The 17,705-nt window shown below is 42.0% G+C and overlaps 3 protein-coding genes across 5 annotated transcripts in view; 2 read left to right on the forward strand and 1 right to left on the reverse strand.

The window, feature by feature from the left end:
- LOC127358623 (proton myo-inositol cotransporter-like) overlaps positions 1-8,134 on the forward strand; it is a 64,708-nt gene extending 56,574 nt beyond the window's left edge. The window contains exons 5-10 of the mRNA XM_051391864.1: positions 152-315; positions 400-520; positions 3,395-3,520; positions 3,715-3,833; positions 5,031-5,183; positions 5,950-8,134. Coding sequence (XP_051247824.1) covers positions 152-315; positions 400-520; positions 3,395-3,520; positions 3,715-3,833; positions 5,031-5,183; positions 5,950-6,176 — 910 coding nt within the window. The 3' untranslated portion in view covers positions 6,177-8,134. The remainder of the gene's footprint in view (positions 1-151; positions 316-399; positions 521-3,394; positions 3,521-3,714; positions 3,834-5,030; positions 5,184-5,949) is intronic.
- A 944-nt stretch (positions 8,135-9,078) lies between these two features.
- Positions 9,079-14,049, reverse strand: LOC127358621 (uncharacterized). Of its 3 annotated transcripts, none has more exons than XM_051391862.1 (15): positions 13,908-14,049; positions 13,755-13,794; positions 13,512-13,659; positions 13,153-13,285; positions 12,867-12,924; positions 12,649-12,757; positions 12,403-12,515; positions 11,740-11,867; positions 11,480-11,649; positions 11,328-11,400; positions 11,198-11,231; positions 10,705-10,732; positions 10,515-10,600; positions 9,609-10,308; positions 9,079-9,446 (listed from the first exon to the last, which is right to left on the reverse strand). In XM_051391862.1, exons 1-15 carry the CDS (start codon positions 13,928-13,930, stop codon positions 9,274-9,276), a joined length of 2,016 nt encoding a protein of 671 aa, XP_051247822.1. In that variant the 5' UTR covers positions 13,931-14,049; the 3' UTR covers positions 9,079-9,273. The 3 variants fall into 3 exon arrangements, with proteins under 3 accessions (XP_051247822.1, XP_051247821.1, XP_051247823.1); XM_051391861.1 differs by having other exon boundaries at positions 12,403-12,548; XM_051391863.1 differs by having other exon boundaries at positions 9,269-9,439; positions 12,403-12,548.
- A 577-nt stretch (positions 14,050-14,626) lies between these two features.
- Positions 14,627-17,705, forward strand: part of LOC127358617 (ATP-binding cassette sub-family D member 2) — a 19,533-nt gene continuing 16,454 nt past the window's right edge. Inside the window, exons 1-3 of the mRNA XM_051391858.1 lie at positions 14,627-15,600; positions 16,071-16,251; positions 16,884-17,005. Coding sequence (XP_051247818.1) covers positions 14,656-15,600; positions 16,071-16,251; positions 16,884-17,005 — 1,248 coding nt within the window. The 5' untranslated portion in view covers positions 14,627-14,655. The remainder of the gene's footprint in view (positions 15,601-16,070; positions 16,252-16,883; positions 17,006-17,705) is intronic.

A 17,705-nucleotide genomic window follows, 5' to 3' on the forward strand; every position in this document is an offset into this window, starting at 1 on the left:
TTCCTTTAAATACTAATGCTAACCTAACAATAAAGAAAGACGTTCGAACTTTTGCTATTGTTGGGCTCCTTATCCTGTACAAAAAAGGTTTTCTAGTATTTTTAATGTCGCAACAGATGCTCATTAATTCCCTCATGTTTGTGTCCCACAGGTATTACAGTGCCACCATCCTGCAGATGTCAGGAGTGCGGGACGACAGGCTGGCGATTTGGCTGGCCGGACTCACCACCTTCACTAACTTCCTGTTCACCCTGCTGGGAGTGTGGCTGGTGGAGAGAGTGGGACGCAGGAAGCTCACCTTGGGCAGTCTCATAGGTCAGTCACTCAAAATGTCAGCATCGGATAGCGACGTCGACAGGCCCTCCTCAGTTTTTTTCATGTGTATAATTTCTTTGTCAGGTACATGTTTGAGTTTGAGTCTGTTGGCCATCGGTTTTCTGATGTCTGCCGAGCACAGTCCTCCTGTCACCTTCCACCCATTAGACCCATCTATGGCCAACTCTACCTGCTCCAAATACCAGTAAGTACATTCCATGTTTGGTTCCAAGCTACCTGCTGCTGGGGAAAAATGGCTCCTTTACTATGAAACAATGGCCCTTTATCATCGCCCTTTATTACCAACCATAAGCAAAAAATACTGGGCAGTTACAGCACAGTTATCCCACATATCCTCATGTTACGATCCAAATAAGAGCTGTTCAGAACCAGAAATTGATTGGTTTGAGCCCTGGAATTACTCCCACTGCAGATTGCCATCCCAAAGATATAAAGAAAAAAAAAAAGCTTTAAAATGGTGTATCTATTGAACCATTTAACATTCAGGTGTCTTCGTAGGATTGAGCTGCATGCATTTGAGATGTGTATTTAATAATTTTATAAGCATACCAAAGGAACTGCTCAGAGGAGTTAGAGAGTACTCCACCAGCTCTTCGCTGTGGTTGATATTAAGTGTCATTATTCACATTTCTTCACATTATGTGCAGGTATAGATGAAAACAGAGAGCCACGGCGAGACCACTATTCACCTTAGAGCCCTCCTGCTTTTTGTAAAAGCACTTTTGCGATGTCAGAATACCAATCCAGGAGCGCAGGAGAGTACACTCAGTGGTGGAGAGCTTCAGATGATGAAACCCTTCTAAAAAGACATTTGTTTTGAAGTTATTGCAGGTTTTCACACATACATTAATACAGATCTCTGTATTTTTCAGCACTCAGACTCGAGGTCAAAATCAGTGCCTGCATATATATGCAACAGGAAGATCTGTCTGTATATTTATGTCTTATTGACATTTATTGTGTTTCCTCTGACTGGTTTATTAATAACTGTATAAAATGATGGAACGTCATTTTTAAGATGCTGTGTAAATGTTGTTCCTGTCTATATGATGTTTCTCCCGAACCTTACGACTAAATTACAATTCCCTTCATTGTCTCTATTGGCAACAAAAAGCAAACAAACAAACACACACACACACACACAGAGAGAACCTGAGTGTGTTTTCATGTGAGCCAGAGATCAGATGCCTCTATGTCCCAATTTACTCTCACTTACACAGACACAAGATGAAACTCATGTGTAACGACAGTCTTTCATCATAGCAACAAACAGCGCCTAATGGACTCGCTGTCCAGCACCCACACACTGTAACGCACGTACACACACAAAAACACAAACACAGAGGTAATTTGAAGAGATGAGTGCTTTTACCACACTGTAGTGGCTTCATTGAGTTCACTTTACTCCGTATGAGACCCACACATCCCATCGCTGACCACCACGACAGTCCTAGGAGCACCAGAGCCACCACAGGCCTCTCACACTCATTGTGGATGGGACGTCCCATGAAAGGATGTATTGTTAAGGTGTCTCCAGTAGGTTTTGACTGTAGGATACTTGCATGGGGAACACACACAATCTCTTGGAATTTTGGAATCTCTTGATTTCCACTCCTGCATAGCACATATGCCATTTTATAGTGATATTGTTTAGATTTACTTCTTTAAATTCATAGTAATTTGTCAGTGGGTCTCAGACAGAGGTAAACCGAAGCAGGGTCCTAATCTGTTGCCAGTGACCATCAATTTTGCCAGCTGAGACGTCAGCTTCCATTAGAAGCTTTGGCCAGTTAAGGTAACGTTATTTTCATGAGTTGGTTGAAAGCACGTCTTCCACAGACTGTTCAATGTTTCCAACTGACTCATTTAAAAGCCTGTAAAAATGGCTCTTAAATATGCAATTGATGGATACATGCAGGACAAAGTCAAAGTCATCACCAGTTGATAATTCATGTAGGTTCTACACCTACATGAAGAACGACAAGAAGGTAGCAGCATTGTTCTTGTTTTGCAGGGTGGAGCAGGACACAGCTGCTAATGTTACCCTAAATATAGTAGCATCCAGAATCAGCTTCCACACAGCGGTAAAATTGTACATAGTGCTGCTTCAATAAGTGCACACATAATTCCATTCCTTTCATTTTATTCTCATGTTTTTGGAGAGAAAAACAAGTGTAATTAGTAAAAGGTTCCACAGAATAATAGATTGCAGATGGTTATGATTATGGATAGATGTGAATCTATAATCAGGAAAAACACTCCATAGCTTTGATAATTACATAATTTATGATAGTTATCAAAAGAACAAAATTGTACATATTTTCAAATGTCATCATTTGAATCTTAGCTAAAGCTAAGCTGTTGCACATCCTCACCTTCCCAGAGTATTCACTTTTGCTTCCCTCTGGTGCTAATATGTGGTTTTATTTTAGCCTAGCTGACCTCACTGTGTAATTAGAGCAAGGTGCCCTGCACACAGGGAGTCTGCTGGCTGCGAAAATAGACCTCTGAAACAAAACACATGTTTCATGCACTTATCAGGCACTCCAGCAACAAACCTGATGACACTGCATGGACAACATGGTGTGCTCTTGTGAAAATTAAATTTGTGAGTAAGTCAGTGCTTTAAATCGTTTACATGTGCACCGCTAATCACATAATGGCACATGACGAGATGTACTTTTAATAAATATGACAGGATAAGACGGGATAAAGATGTACTGATGATGAATCATTTTGATTTATTACTTCCTGTGTGGGGGGAACAGTCCATACATTAATTTAATTTGGGTAATGAGGCAAGTCTCAATTATAGTCTTAATTAGAGGGGGTAGAATGCTGTTTTCTGTTATAGTCACATCTTGTGAAGTAGTATAGGCAGATAAGTGTATTTTTTCGTCAGAGTGCAGCACCAACTCCATAGTAGCCTACACCTTTAAAATGTGCTTATATTCGAGGTCAATGTACAATCACACTGCATGCGTTAACTTTTCATTGTTGTCTTTGCTGATTGTATTCTGTAGCGAAACTATAGTTAATAATGCCATTTGGCTTGCAGGCTGTGTGAGCCATGCATGCTGGACCCTGGATGTGGTTTCTGTTACCGTGAGAATGGCTCGGCGCTCCTCACCTCCTCCTGCGTGCCAGTCAATAAGGCCTCCACAGAGCAAGCAGCATGGGGCAGGTGAGTCACAGGATGCTATGAGTATGTGCGTGTGTTTAGGATGAAGCGGTGGGGGGGTTAGGGTTATATTTAGAGCTTTGGTCAAATCCAACCGCTTAATGTTTAAGTGATACTTTCACTTTGAATTGAGATCCAATGTCAAGAGTGACTAACAAAAGCCAGTGAATGTGAAACGTGCACCGCCCTCTTTTCAGATGCTCCAACTCCAGCCTGATGAGAGATCAGACCTACTGGGCCTACAATTACTGTCCCACCTCCTTCTCCTGGCTGGTTTTGCTGGGTCTGGTGCTCTACCTGGCTGCTTTTGCTCCTGGTAAGAGATTGAACCTGCATTGTTTACTGTCTCTACACTGTATGTGATTCAGCTTTTGTGATCATCTAAGAGTTTACAGTTTTAGTGTTTGGTAATCTAAAATCAGGTTTTGTTCATTTTAACACTAAATGTTATGTTGTGTTAGTGTAATACAATATGGAAGTTGAGATGGGAGGTTCTTTCTTGACCTTGGAGAGAACAGTCTCACCACAGGGTCCATTAACAAGCTGTTGTGGAGCTTTCAATCATCTCACACAATCTAGCAAATTGACTTTTCCCTGTTGCCATGCAAATGTTGATGTTTTTATTTTCATTAACACTACAAGAATTTCTGGACCATGTTGGCCTAAACATTGAAATGTAAAGTTCATGCTTGATCTTAGAGACAGCAGCACTTTATGGACTTCTCTGAGAAAAATGGAAAGTGGAACAATTTGATCTCCAACTAGAAAAACTTCATCTGCTGAAGAAGATTTTCATACGACTGAATGATCCAGAGCAGCTACTGGATGGGCCTTGTGGTGACATTTTGGCAGATGTTAGCATTTAGCTCAAACCACCCCTGTGCCTTGGTACATCCTCACAGGGGCCCCAGCAAGGCTGTCTTTTATTGTTATTTTAATATTTTTTATTGTTGTTATGATGCATCTTAATCAATGTAAGAGTAACCCAATACAAACTTTACCTCTCCTTTCTAACCTGAATGCGGCAGATGGTTTATCACACAGAACCACCTAATAAATACTTTATTGTCACTGCCTGTCACCAACTATCACGGGCAAACTTCAACCAATCAGATCAATGAACCATATAACATAGACAAACTCTTACTGAGTCAGTCGGGAGAAGAGCAATCAAGAAAATCCTTTAGGGACGTTTTTTTACTCTTCTTTCAATGGAGAAATACTCCAGTTCTGATATAAAGGATTCTAGCAGCATCTATGGGGCCTGCAGTTTAATGAACAGTGTCTTATTGCTTTGTTTCACCTATTGCCCATTGGTACCCCCGGTAGCTGCCAGTACTTCCTCAAAGGACGTTGATTGGTCCATCGGTACCACTGTAGTGGCCACAAGCGCATACTGTAGATTGGAGCCCGGCAAGATGGATTCTCGCATGATCTTGTGATCTGGCAAATCCAGCTGCCTCACAAGGTTGTCTCCTTCTCCTCGTAAAGTAATCTCTCACCTCTCTCGCAGGAATGAGTCCCATGCCATGGACCATCAACTCAGAGATCTACCCTCTGTGGGCGAGGAGCACAGGGAACGCCTGTGCTGCCGGAGTCAACTGGACCTTCAACATCCTGGTGTCGCTCACCTTCCTCCATCTGGCTCAGGTCTTCACCTACTACGGTCAGTTGTTGTCATCATTTTGAGCAAGCCAATTACCTTTATCGGTTTTAAGTAGGGAAACTTAATCAGACTAAAACACTCACTGGCAGGAACAATTACTATCAGCCATCAATGCTGCCAGTCCTCATCCAATTATGCCAACCCTTACACAACCCCTTCAGCAGATCTTGTGTAACACGCATTCATCCTTAACTTGCGTCAAGACCTGCAAGGAGGTAACAGCTGACTGGTTCCCCTCCGAGGTGTTGCCAACCTTTTTTTTTTCCCCGCAACCTTCTTCCATACCTCCTCAGTCAGTGTGGCTCAACAGCAGGTTTCTCCTCAGACAGGAAGGAACTGACCTTTCGTGGGAGTTAGCGATCGATCCATCGGGGGTGATTGTGGAGGCATCCTGAGAGGCAGCGGGTTAATGATTGTCACTTCATCCATTCATCCGGTTTATGAGAATCATTCGCCGAGAACTAACGACATAATGATGTTGTCCTAGAAATGGTGATGGTATTTAGCATAATGCACACTTGGTTGTTGCTTCAAAATGTCATTCTGCTTTGACAAGGAGAAAATAGAGATCACAGTGGCCAAGAAATCTCATTACGCCTCTGTCACTGCGTAACTGTGAATGCTTGTTTCTAGGTGCGTTAGTATTGCCTTCTTGTGTTAGCCCTGCTGTAATGCCACTTTGACAGGGGCATGTTACTTTGAAGTTATCGTATTTCAGTGCCCGTGCTTAGTGATGGTGTGGTCTTTTGTTTTTTCGCCTTCCTAGGAGCGTTCTTCCTTTACTCCAGCATGGCTTTGCTGGGTTTCTTCTTCGTCTATGGCTGCCTGCCTGAGACCAAAGGCCGGCGTCTGGAGGAGATCGAAGCGCTGTTTGAAAACCAGCTTTGTTCCTGCGGCGCCTCTGATTCAGACGAGGGACGGCAGGTCGAATACATCCGAGTCAAAGGTTCAAACTACCATTTATCGGACAACGACGCGTCTGACGTGGACTAGGGGGAGCTTGAGTGCTGGCAACCTCCCTCTGGGTGTTTTGTTCGCTTTGGCAATAACTGAAACACGCAGAGAGGTTGGGTCTGTAATATTTTTATTTTTCTGTGTGTGAGCTGAGGAGCCACTGGTTACTCTAACTATGAGGTTAAGAATCACAGTTTAAAAAGGCCTTTTGCTTGTATCAGTAATGTGAGTGAGTTTACTTTCAAGTCAGTCAATTCAGGAAGACAAAATCAATGCTTTAGCAGTTAGCAGAAGGGTTACGTTTATTATTGTCCGAATTGATGGTGAACTGACGCCAAATCTGGAGTTAAACCTGCTTTAGTAGATAGCTGAATTTACCACCATGCACCACAAATGTCTCAATTACGAAAGGCTAAAACATTGCCTTTTCCACATAACAGACAGAGGTTCTGTGTCTTTTTCGTGGAAACATGACTGTTGAAAACACACTGCATGTACAAAATATAAGGGACACTTCTGCTGATGATGATGTACTTTGCAAAAGAGGCTGCAGTTCAGTGCCAGTGAGACATCCCTAATATTTTGTACATTTTCTGAATAAATATCATTTAGGATTTATTTATATATGATGTACATACGGTATGAGAAGGAAAACATGACACAGCCAACCTACAGCATTATGTCAGAACATGTTTCCATTGAGAACTCCATTTAAAAAGGTACAGTAAATGTGGTTCATGCACCCACAAAACTTTTGTTAATAGGACAGCAGTTGTGACTTATTGTTGTATTACCATTATGCCTTTCTATATGACACACATCTCAGTCACATGTTTGCTTGTAGCATAGCACACCAATGTCAGTTCCTCATCTGATGACAGTCTTAGTTCGAGGTCATTCTGATATTTTTTTATGAAAAGCAAACACCAGAGATGTACAGTATATTGTTCAAGTTTAGAAAACTTGTATTGTAAGTTGGTGCCTAAACAAACACAATCACCAATCTAGTAGCACTGAAAGGATATATAAGTTCTGTTACTATGGTTTATTTTTGACCTATTTATTTAAATATTATTTCTCATTCAGCTTTGCAACAAATTACTAAATGCTTTTCTGTTTTTGTTTTCAATTCTGTTGCTTGCCTGCCTCTAAAAAATGGCAGTTTTTAACATAATACTATGGAGAGTACAGTCTTATGTCATTCTACACTGCACGTTATAAAGCTACGTATGTCATTGCTGATTGTTATTGCTGGATATTATAATGTCCAGCAAAGAAAGTGGTAGGCTAAAACCATTGTATTTCAAGTATTTTCATTCTATCTTTAACATGATAATATTAGTGCCTGTGTATTGTGAAGGTGCCTAAAGGCCGGTTTTAAGTCCAAAACCCTGAAGTGGATGTATTATACCATGTTATAATTAGGTCTACATAGCTTGTTTTTTTTTATTTGACCTGTACATATTTGCATTTCACCTGTGATGGAAAACTATATTTTTTACTATCATTTCATGTATTTTGATTTCCGTCTTCCTCCATAGCCTTATGTACAAATAGCAGAGCATATCATTTATGTGGTTCTTGTGTCAAATGTCGAGAAGTAGGCTTTAGCGTAATTTACCAGTGTTGTTTTGTAAAAAATTGTAAAACTGTGTGAGGTTACACCTTGTTAGTCAAATACACATAGGTTTCTGTGTAGCAAAAACTGTTTGAGAGTAGCTTACGGAGTAACTTTGTGTAACAAAACAAAACAGGTAAATAAGGCGTTAACAAGCTGCGCCGTTACTGTGTACAGGTTCCTTGTGGCAGACAGTGCCAAGTGCAGGACTGTCCGTATGTTTTTGGCACGTAGGTCCTAACCCGTCATGAATTAATAAGATACAATACCTCTTTTTAATACACCTTTCAAATAAGAAGCTGTTCATCAAATGCCATGCCACACAATGTAGTGACATTTTCAGTGACCCGTCAAAGTTGAATAAAGTATTTGCATCAAGTATTGTGATATTTTTGGTATTGTCAAGCTGTCACATTTACACATGGATACCTGTGGAAATGGTTAATCAGAATAATGGTTTCCATTCATGTTAATAAGCAATGAAAATCAACTTGACTTTAACCTTGCTTGAAATAGGCACTGGGTGATTGTGAAAATCTAAAATAACGCAGCACTAAATTACAAATACGTGTGAAAATGATCAGCAACAAAGTAAAGCATGAATGATTTGTAATTATGGGACTAAAACATGCAGAATCTCCTGTGTGGTTCAAATGAATCCGACAGACTACGTCATTTTTGGAAACCAGTTTTCTACATTGTGAATTGTAGTTGGGTTAAAAGTAAAAACTCTGTCCTTCAATTTCCTAAAAAAGATTAACCTTTTCATCCAACGGGATACTCGTTTAAAGGTGGAGAAAAACAGCTTGACTTTAATTCAAAATGTGAAGGTATTGTTTTATCTGTTAGATTTCCATTTGGTCCAGGATGGAACCACGAAAACTAGTTTTGTACTCAAAAGTATTATTACCGGTACGCACACAGACGAAGCTCCATAACACAGACTGTGTAATGAAACTTGTGTTGACCAAATATTTAGCGTGATTGTTTGAGGCTGCACCTCGTCAAAGATCATGTGGCGTTCAGCCGTTAACATCCACTCGTGCTAACACCGTCCTCTGCCACAGCGGGGACGTTTAATGTGTACTTATGGTGAAATGGTTACAATTTTTTTCAATGTGAACCAACTACGTGTGTTTCTACAGTTTATGAGGAATTACAAAAATACGAATGAAAAAAAAAAAGTGCTGTATAGTATATTTGATTAATGTTCAAGCTGTAAATGTTTTGCTAGAGTTTATATTCTATAAAAAATAAATATCTTCATGAAATCTTAACACTTGAATATGTATATGGCGAAAGAAATAAACTTATGAATCAGAGTAAAGCTTTGGGGCTTTATTTCATAACACTTTGAACAAACACTATCCTTATTTTATGTGGTTTATATATGCTTAAAAACAAACTATTAAATGCTTTGAATTTGAAAACACACCCAGAACACGTATGTTTTTATATTTCCTGCTGCCTTCATCCATCTTCCTTCCTTCCTTCCTTCCTTCCCATCCCTACTTCTCCCTACTTCTCCTTCTGTTTGAGCAGGAGCAAAATGTCAGCTATTTCCTGAAGTGTTTCAGCCTCTTGTGAGAGTCTGTTAACTCTGGTGACAGATGTGACCTCCTCCCTCACTCGGTTGGAGAGGCCTTTCATCAGACAGCCATTTTCTTGTTGCCCTCTCTCATCTCTGCCCTCTCCAATCAGAAACAAGAGCAGAACATGGTTATTCAACACAATTCCCATGCTCATATCTTGTCTTTGTCGGTGCAGTCAGTTTAAATATGTAAATATGAATTATAAGTTCCTCAATTTGCACATTAATTAATTAAAAACAATCTTTCATATTCCTGTTATACCTCTGCTGTCGGTCATGCTCAGGGCATCTAGAAAAGGGGTTATGGGTCTCTGTAGGATCACTTTGCCATCTCTGTTGTCAGCGGTGAGTTCTTTTATAATACCGCTGCCTGATAGGGAACCAGCCTTGGATATGTTCTTGCTCCAGGGCGTGTGCCTCCCTCCACTCCTGGCCTGGCTGGATGAAGGTGTGTGTGTATTTGGCTCTGTGGCAGTATCAGTCTGCCCCCCTGTGGCTGAATGCTGTACTGACACATCAACAGGTGGCAGGCACAAGTTGAACTCAGTGGTTTTGGTCGCGCTGTCTGCAACAAAGCTGCACTGAGTCGATGCGTCACATGTCTCAGCTGTGGGGTCGACAGTTTGACTTCCTGCATCTCGAGTTTCGTTGGATGTTTTCTTGCATTTGCACGGCTCTGGGCTCTGAGTTTGAGCCAGAGGAAAGTCTAACTGAGCTGTGTTGCTTTCCATCTGTTGGCCATTACATCCTAAGGCTTTATCTGGATGAGCCACATTCTCCATAATCTGATCATCTCTGAAGTTTGTTTTTGGTTTTAGGAGCAGGGAGAGAGGCCTGGGTTGGGTGTGCCTTTGTTTTGTATTCCCCTGTGAGTCCAAGTTTTGTTTTAGGCTCTCTGAACAACAGGTTTGGTTTATATATGAAGAGGCAGCCTGGAGACATGGCTCACAGCGTTCTTCTTCCTAAAATACAGTTAGAAAAGGGTAAGAGAATACTAGATATGTTATAAACTGCTAAATAGAACTATGGTTGTTGGATATCAAGTTCAATAGGTTCAATAATGATCAATAATAATAATGTGTTCATAAATAATGGCTATTTTGAGGTGATTCCGCAGTCATGGTATGACAGCAGCATGGACACAAGTTCTGGGTGTAACTTAACTTACATCATCTGAACTGAGGTAACCTCTACAAGAGTAACTTGGCGAATAGTCACAACCATTCATGGGGCCATTGTTGTGTTCAAGACATGCTGTGGGATTGGAAAAAAAAGAAGCATCTATTCAAATTATTGTCCTTTCTCCAGCATATACACAATACACGGGAAGCTTAATTGGAGATGCTTAAGACACTTACAAAAGTTCATGTCAGTGCAGTTGGAGAGCTGTGAATAAGACAGAATTAACATGTAAAACTGCCCACATCAAGTGCACTCAGGGGCGGATCTATAGTGGTGACAAAAAAAAGGCCTTCCCACCCCACCTGATGTCAAATGCTGTCAAATTTAACAGATTATTTTAGATTCGTTTTACAAATGGGGAAAATGGAAATGAACACATTTTATAGTAAGTGGTTTAAATTCACTGAAACATTATAAAACAATGATTTCTGATGCCACCGTTAGATATTTATTACTTATCACTTGCTTTACTAATGTGACACAGTAATGTAATGTTTTGGAGTTGAAATATTTTTATTTGTAGGATTTTCCAAGCAAATATGTTTTTTAATCAGCCATTTAATGCTTATGTCTATTGTTTCTTTTAATACAACGTTAGCACGGCAGTTACAAACTCTGCCACTTGGTGGCAATAAAAGGCTAACTTTAGACTCACATGTGGTAACTTACCTTCAGTCCCACACCTGGTGAGTCAGGGAAAGTTCTGACAGTAAAGAAAGAACATCCAACATAAAAACAAGGCATATTACATATCAATCATAACAAAGTGTTTAATTATATGTTGTGTATAAACGCCTACTGTGGTGTTGAAGATTTGACTGGTGTTTCATCTTTGAGGTATATCTTTGATTTTCCTCTTCCAAAAGGAGTGGCTGAAATCAAATGTAATGTTAACTTGAGGGGGAAAGTCCTTGTGGTTGTGCAAATGTTATTGTTATTAACGGTATTAACCTTCTCTTTCACATTCCTCAGTACTGAAGCCCCTAAAGACGTCTGCTTCCTCGATCTGCTGCTCAGTTTCTGACTGGTTGAGAGTGAAGTTCAACATGTGCTGCCTGTCGTCTGGTTGGTTGAGAGAGAAGGTGATGTCGTATCTTTCATGGTCCCTGGCCTCTGTGTTACTGTGATAACACACATATGCTTCAAGAGGTCAAAACGTGATCAGTTAATTCAAGGGCAGAGAGCAATCCCTCAGATTCTAGTGTTCTCACTCTGGCTCTGGACTTCTAAACAGGACTCGGGCTGCAGTGGGTGTCTCCAGTTGGTAGATGGGTAGGTTTGATCCACAGGACCAGGGGATACGGTTTGTCATACCTCTGGGCTGGGAGAAAGGCTGATACTAGCAAAATAAATGCAAATAAAATCTGAGTGTAGCATCATATTTGGAAACACATGTTTTAATGTTCAACTCTCCACAGGAGTTCACAGTTAGCGATATTTACTGCTGGTCTGTCTAAGATGCTACTTCTGAGTAGATTCCATTGTTTCCTAGATAAAACAAATGTTACCAATCCACATTGATTGTTCTGTTGCATTAAATGCACTAGAAGGAGTTTTTAACTGGTTTAAAAATCAATTTAAATACTGATGCTGCTGTATGACATACATAAACAAACTGTCAGTTCAGATCAGTGAGAAGAGCTATTGCTATTCTAAATGCCTGCCACCGGGTTGGATTTGGTCAGATTCCCATGAATCAGACAAAACTATCCACACTGTTTGACCGCTGTAGATTTGTTCACATAGTAGGCACCTGTCCGACAGAGGCCTAATAAGCTTGTGCCTGTGTATCAACTGCAACTGTAACTATGACATTATGTGGTCATATGAATGTGAGATATATCTTAAATAATAATAAATAATTCTGTTTTCACCTCCTTGGTCGGCTCCAGGCCCGAGGTGTTCCAGGGTAGAGGGGAGCAGTCGGGAGGGAGCGCTGCCTGTGTCTGGCTTCTCTGCTGGAGATTCAGCTGTAGGGGGAACATTCCTGAGGAGACCAGTTTGATTTGGCCTAAATTGGCTGATTGTATAAAAACATACATACAAAAACTATAAAATGCAAAGTTACCATCGTGTAAATTAATTTATGAGAGTTTGATCCATAAAATACTTCACAACACCTGAGGAAGCTGATGAGGTGGAGGAGAAGGGGCTGAGGGGGTCGGTTATGGGTGGCAGGTAGTCAGATGCACTGTTGTCTGAGAAACCTGACTCCGGCACTGGTGACAGCTAGAGGACAGAGAAGAAAGTGACTTTTTAGCCAGAAGGTCCTAACATTTGTTCATGTTCAAAGATAAGAAATGGTTTAAAAAGCACAATATGGATGGCTGTGACCAACCTGCCGGCACTTGAACCCTTGTGGAATAACGTGCTTTCTCTTTCTTGTTGCTTGAAGACTAGACATTGACACAGAATAGACACAATGAATGTCGGAAGATGTTCGATAACAAAGGTATTCACTGACTTTATATAGCCAAAAATCCCTTTCCGGGCCAGAGGTTCACTTGAATACCATGTTAATGAGTCAGTTTGGTATCTACCAGACCTGGCTGTCAAAATCAAATGTGATCAATAGTCTGATTGTGACTGTAGGCGCCTTTTGACAAACAACACTCCAGCTCTACCTGTTTTGAGTTTGGCTCTCAACAAAACTAAGCTGTGATGGAGAGCAGGGGCTCATGGGAAGTACCAGGGGCTCATTTCTCTTATGCTTAGATCCTCCTTTATAGCTGCCAAGAACTGCCACTTTAGGAGGCTCTGAAAAACACAAACATTGTTTGTTTACATCATTTGCCACAGTGGGGGATTGATGAATCTAGGTATTGGCAGTGTGTGTGATCATATACAGTACAGTATAAGCCAGAGTGTTCATGTTAATATGTGTATAATAGTGTTGTTTAAGGGACTTTCAGTCAGCTTCTTCTGTGTTTGGTAACAATAACTGCTGGCTTGGGATATATCAATACTACCTGTTATGTCTCACCTTTATTTTCTTTCTTAGCAGCAATCTGGTTGACTATGAACAGAGTCACCAGGTCCATACTAGCAGCACTACTGCTTTGAGGGGATGCTGGCACAGTGACTCCCAAGTTCTTCAATCTCTGCTGCATTTTCCTCTTTTCAAAGAACTCCTAGGAGGAACAAAGCAACACCAGAACATCTAGCTGGACGTATTCAATGAAGGCCACATCTATTATAGCTGTGAAGTCGTATTTAGGTGTCTCACTCTCTGCCTTTTTGCATCATTCTTCATCACTAGCCGGCTCCTGCAACGAGAGTCGTTAAAACGTTAATCACCTAGCTTAGCTGACGTTTAGAGGCTAATGTTAATATTAGCACTATTAGCACGTCGATTAACCGATATTGTCCCCTCTCTTACCTTGAACCCCCAACCCAATTCATGTTCAACGGCTGTCACAGTGACAATAACACAGCTACAGCTAACGTGAACTAACTTAGTAAAATCTGTAGCTTCAAATGTGTGAAGAGATGCGCGAGGAACAACCTCTACCCTTTCACGTCTCGCTCAAGAGTTGCTCATAAACGTGTATAAATGCAGTTTAAACATTTGTATAAAAGCTGTCAGTGGTTAAAGTTGATTCCTGAGCAGTGTGTGACATCTTTCTAACCCTACATTACAAAGAAGAAGACCCCAACTGTACGTTACAGGAACCAGCGACGTCTGGGACTCATTTGTTACGTCCGTCACGCAACCTTTCGCCGGGGGCGCAACCAATGAGAACAGCCCCTGCAAAAGCGTAGGGCGGAAATAAAATTGCGTCAAGTTAGCGGAAAGCGGAAACGTCCATCGACCGGAAGTTGGGCGAATTTACTTAAAAAAATAAAAGCACAAACTCGACCGATCGGTTCAGGCTGCGTATCCCCGTGGGCTAAAGGAAGTTGACCTTGAGTTTTTTTTATTTTGACAACCCCAACCGGAAGTACAATGGATGTAGTTGGTCGTGCTTGACGGCCCCCTGGTACCGAACAGAGCAGGATGTAGCGGTACATGTATCGGGCTCGCTTCACATCAATCCAACCATCAGAAGTCCTCCTCTTGTTTTTATCTCGGTTTGGGGGATGGGTGTTGAAAGGATTGTCAGCAGAGACGACTAACGTTTGACAAAATGTCCAACATCCTCGATGCGGCGTCCAAAGTGAAATGGGACCGCACGGCTGCGGCGAAGCGAGCCGTCTTTCTTGCGGCGGCTGCTTACGGTGTCAAAACCCTGTACCCCATCATCTGCAGGCAGCTCAGCAAAAACAAAGATCCCAGGAATAATCGCCGAGTTTCAAAGGCGGAAAACGGCTCCACTTGTTTGGTAAAGACGCGGATAGATGCTGCGGATCATAAGAAGGCATCCCCGGGGGTCAATGCAGAATTTTTCAAGCAGATCCTCGAACTTGGTAAAATCCTCTTCCCGAAGCTTGTGTCCCGGGAGCTCGGGTTGCTCTCCTTGCACTCGGTGGCGCTGATATCCAGGACGTTTCTGTCTATTTATGTGGCCAGCTTGGACGGCAAGATTGTCAAAACGATCGTGGAGAAGAAACCCAAGAGCTTCATTATCCAGCTCATCAAATGGCTCCTCATTGCCATCCCGGCCACGTTCGTCAACAGCGCCATCCGGTACCTGGAGTGCAAACTGGCTCTGGCCTTCCGCACCCGGCTGGTGGACCATGCCTACCGGACCTACTTCACCGACCAGACCTACTACAGAGTCAGCAACATGGACGGGAGGCTCGCCAACCCGGACCAGTCTCTGACCGAGGACGTGATGATGTTTTCCCAGTCGGTCGCCCACCTCTATTCTAACCTCACCAAGCCCATCCTGGACGTGGTGCTGACCTCCTACACGCTGATACAGACCGCCAGATCCAGAGGGGCCAACGCCTCCGGGCCGACCCTGCTGGCCGGGCTGGTGGTCTTTGTCACGGCTAAGGTCCTGCGTGCCTGCTCGCCCAAATTTGGCAAGCTGGTGGCCGAGGAGGCTCATAGGAAAGGCTACCTGCGCTATGTGCACTCCAGGATCATCGCCAATGCTGAGGAGATAGCTTTCTACAGGGGCCACAAGGTATGTGGAGCTGGAGGAGGGCATATGGAGACTATAGAGAGTATTGCATTTACTGTGGCAGGCATGCAGCAATATTACAACACTGTGGTGATCAGTGTAAAGTACATCCACATTAATAGATCATTAATAGACAGTGTGCTGCAGTGTTTCTCAGTATTACATCATCTGAATGTCCATCATAACTTTAATGTCATTCAAGTTTGAACACACCTACAGAACATTCTGTCAATTCCTCCCTTGGCATTTCTACAGGTAAAATCCACTATGAGACATCTTAGATCATCTTGATTAACCACATCCAATAACTATATAACTATATAAATAAGTTTATATAGTGTCATAACATGTGCACATTGTTGTAATCAGGTTGCACACAAACAGGCCAGTTGGTCACTCAAACACTCATGTTCCTCACAGAGATACAGGAAGCACCTGTGGTTCTACGCATTGTAATATACTTTCCCCTGCAGGTGGAGATGCGTCAGCTGCAGAAGTGCTACCGGGCCCTGGCGGACCAGATGAACCTGATCCTGTCCAAGCGTCTCTGGTATATCATGATCGAGCAGTTCCTCATGAAGTACGTGTGGAGCAGCTGCGGGCTCGTCATGGTGGCCGTACCGATCATCACGGCTACCGGCTTCGCTGACAACGGTATGGAGGCCTCAAGGTTGCCCCGAAACCCTTTTTTTTTTGTCTTTGGAAACTCCAAGTTAAACATGTCTTAGGCTGTGTGAGCTATCTTTTTCAGTGTTGTCCCATGGAACATTAGTTTGCTTGATTATATCTGAGAGTATCTGGAGTGTAGTAAAGCTTTTTTTAAATGCCACTGCAACAGTTGTGTTTCATTCTGAGGTTCAACCCCTTTCACATTGCACACACGGATCATTAGCATCTCCAAAACAACAGCTTCTGCTTCCTTCTCAAGCAGGGGCTGATTAGCACGTGTGAAAACGGTAGCTGCCTCCCACATCTCTCTGATGACATTTCAGTTGCATCAAAAGTAAAGCTGCGAACAATGTCCCTTTGTGTGCTGATCAGCTCTACTACTGTGCTACCGCTCCAGTGTCCCTGTTGATATTTAAATAACTCATTTCCATGTCATTCTAATGCTCGCAGGTACAACTCTGGGAATGTGTTGACAACAGACTTACAACAGATACGCAGACTTTCAGTCAGATAACAAAAGCCAAAAGGAAAGTTCTTGCTTAAATAAACATGTCTGCAGTTTTTTTTTAACTCAGTTGTCCTCTCCCCTGTCTTTTGTCTCTCGTTTCGCCCCCTAGAAACAGCAGACGGGCATACGCACGTGATGGTGAGCGAGAGGACAGAGGCTTTCACCACCGCCCGCAACCTCTTGGCCTCAGGAGCCGACGCCATCGAGAGGATCATGTCCTCCTACAAAGAGGTGAGGATGCCACATGCTGAAGTTAATGTTGCCTTGCTGGAGAGCAGTATGTCAGGAGCACTCTTTCTTCAGTTAATACAATGTGAGCGCTCTGCATCTCTGCTTCACAGGCTTGCCTTGCCTCATTGTTTCCCCCAGTTTTTACTTCGAAGTTCAAAATAAAACACTTCTTATAGGAAATCCTCAAACAGAAGTCATAAAAAATAAAGGCTAGTCGTTGCAAATTCACTTTATTTATACATATAGGCTACAAAATAAAGCCATAGTAAGTCATTCACAAAAACCTTGCACAATTTTTTATGATCATGCTGCATCCCCACCACCTACTGATCTCTTTCTCTAATTCAGATTCATAAGTTGACCTTTTGTTATGATGACACCCTACCTTTGAATGTAGCTCTTGTAAAAAGCTATAAAGGGCATGGCCCTCTATTGTGTCTTGATAACTGCATTGCATTTTTCAAGCTGAAATGTCAATCATTCACTGGTTCCTGCTACTTTAATATGAACATTTATTGTTTTGAAGCACTGTAAATTCATCAGCTTTGAGTTGTGGGCTGTTGATCACACAAAACAAGGCATTTGCCCTCAAGAGTTTTTCAGCATTTTTTGACATTTAATTGGCCATGTGATTAACAGATTAATTTATTTGTCAGATTAAACAACAATGAGAAGTATTCATGTCAGCCCTTTATCCTGT

This window comes from Dicentrarchus labrax, unplaced genomic scaffold (genome assembly GCF_905237075.1).
Source record: "Dicentrarchus labrax unplaced genomic scaffold, dlabrax2021, whole genome shotgun sequence".
Taxonomy (NCBI): Eukaryota; Metazoa; Chordata; class Actinopteri; family Moronidae; genus Dicentrarchus; species Dicentrarchus labrax.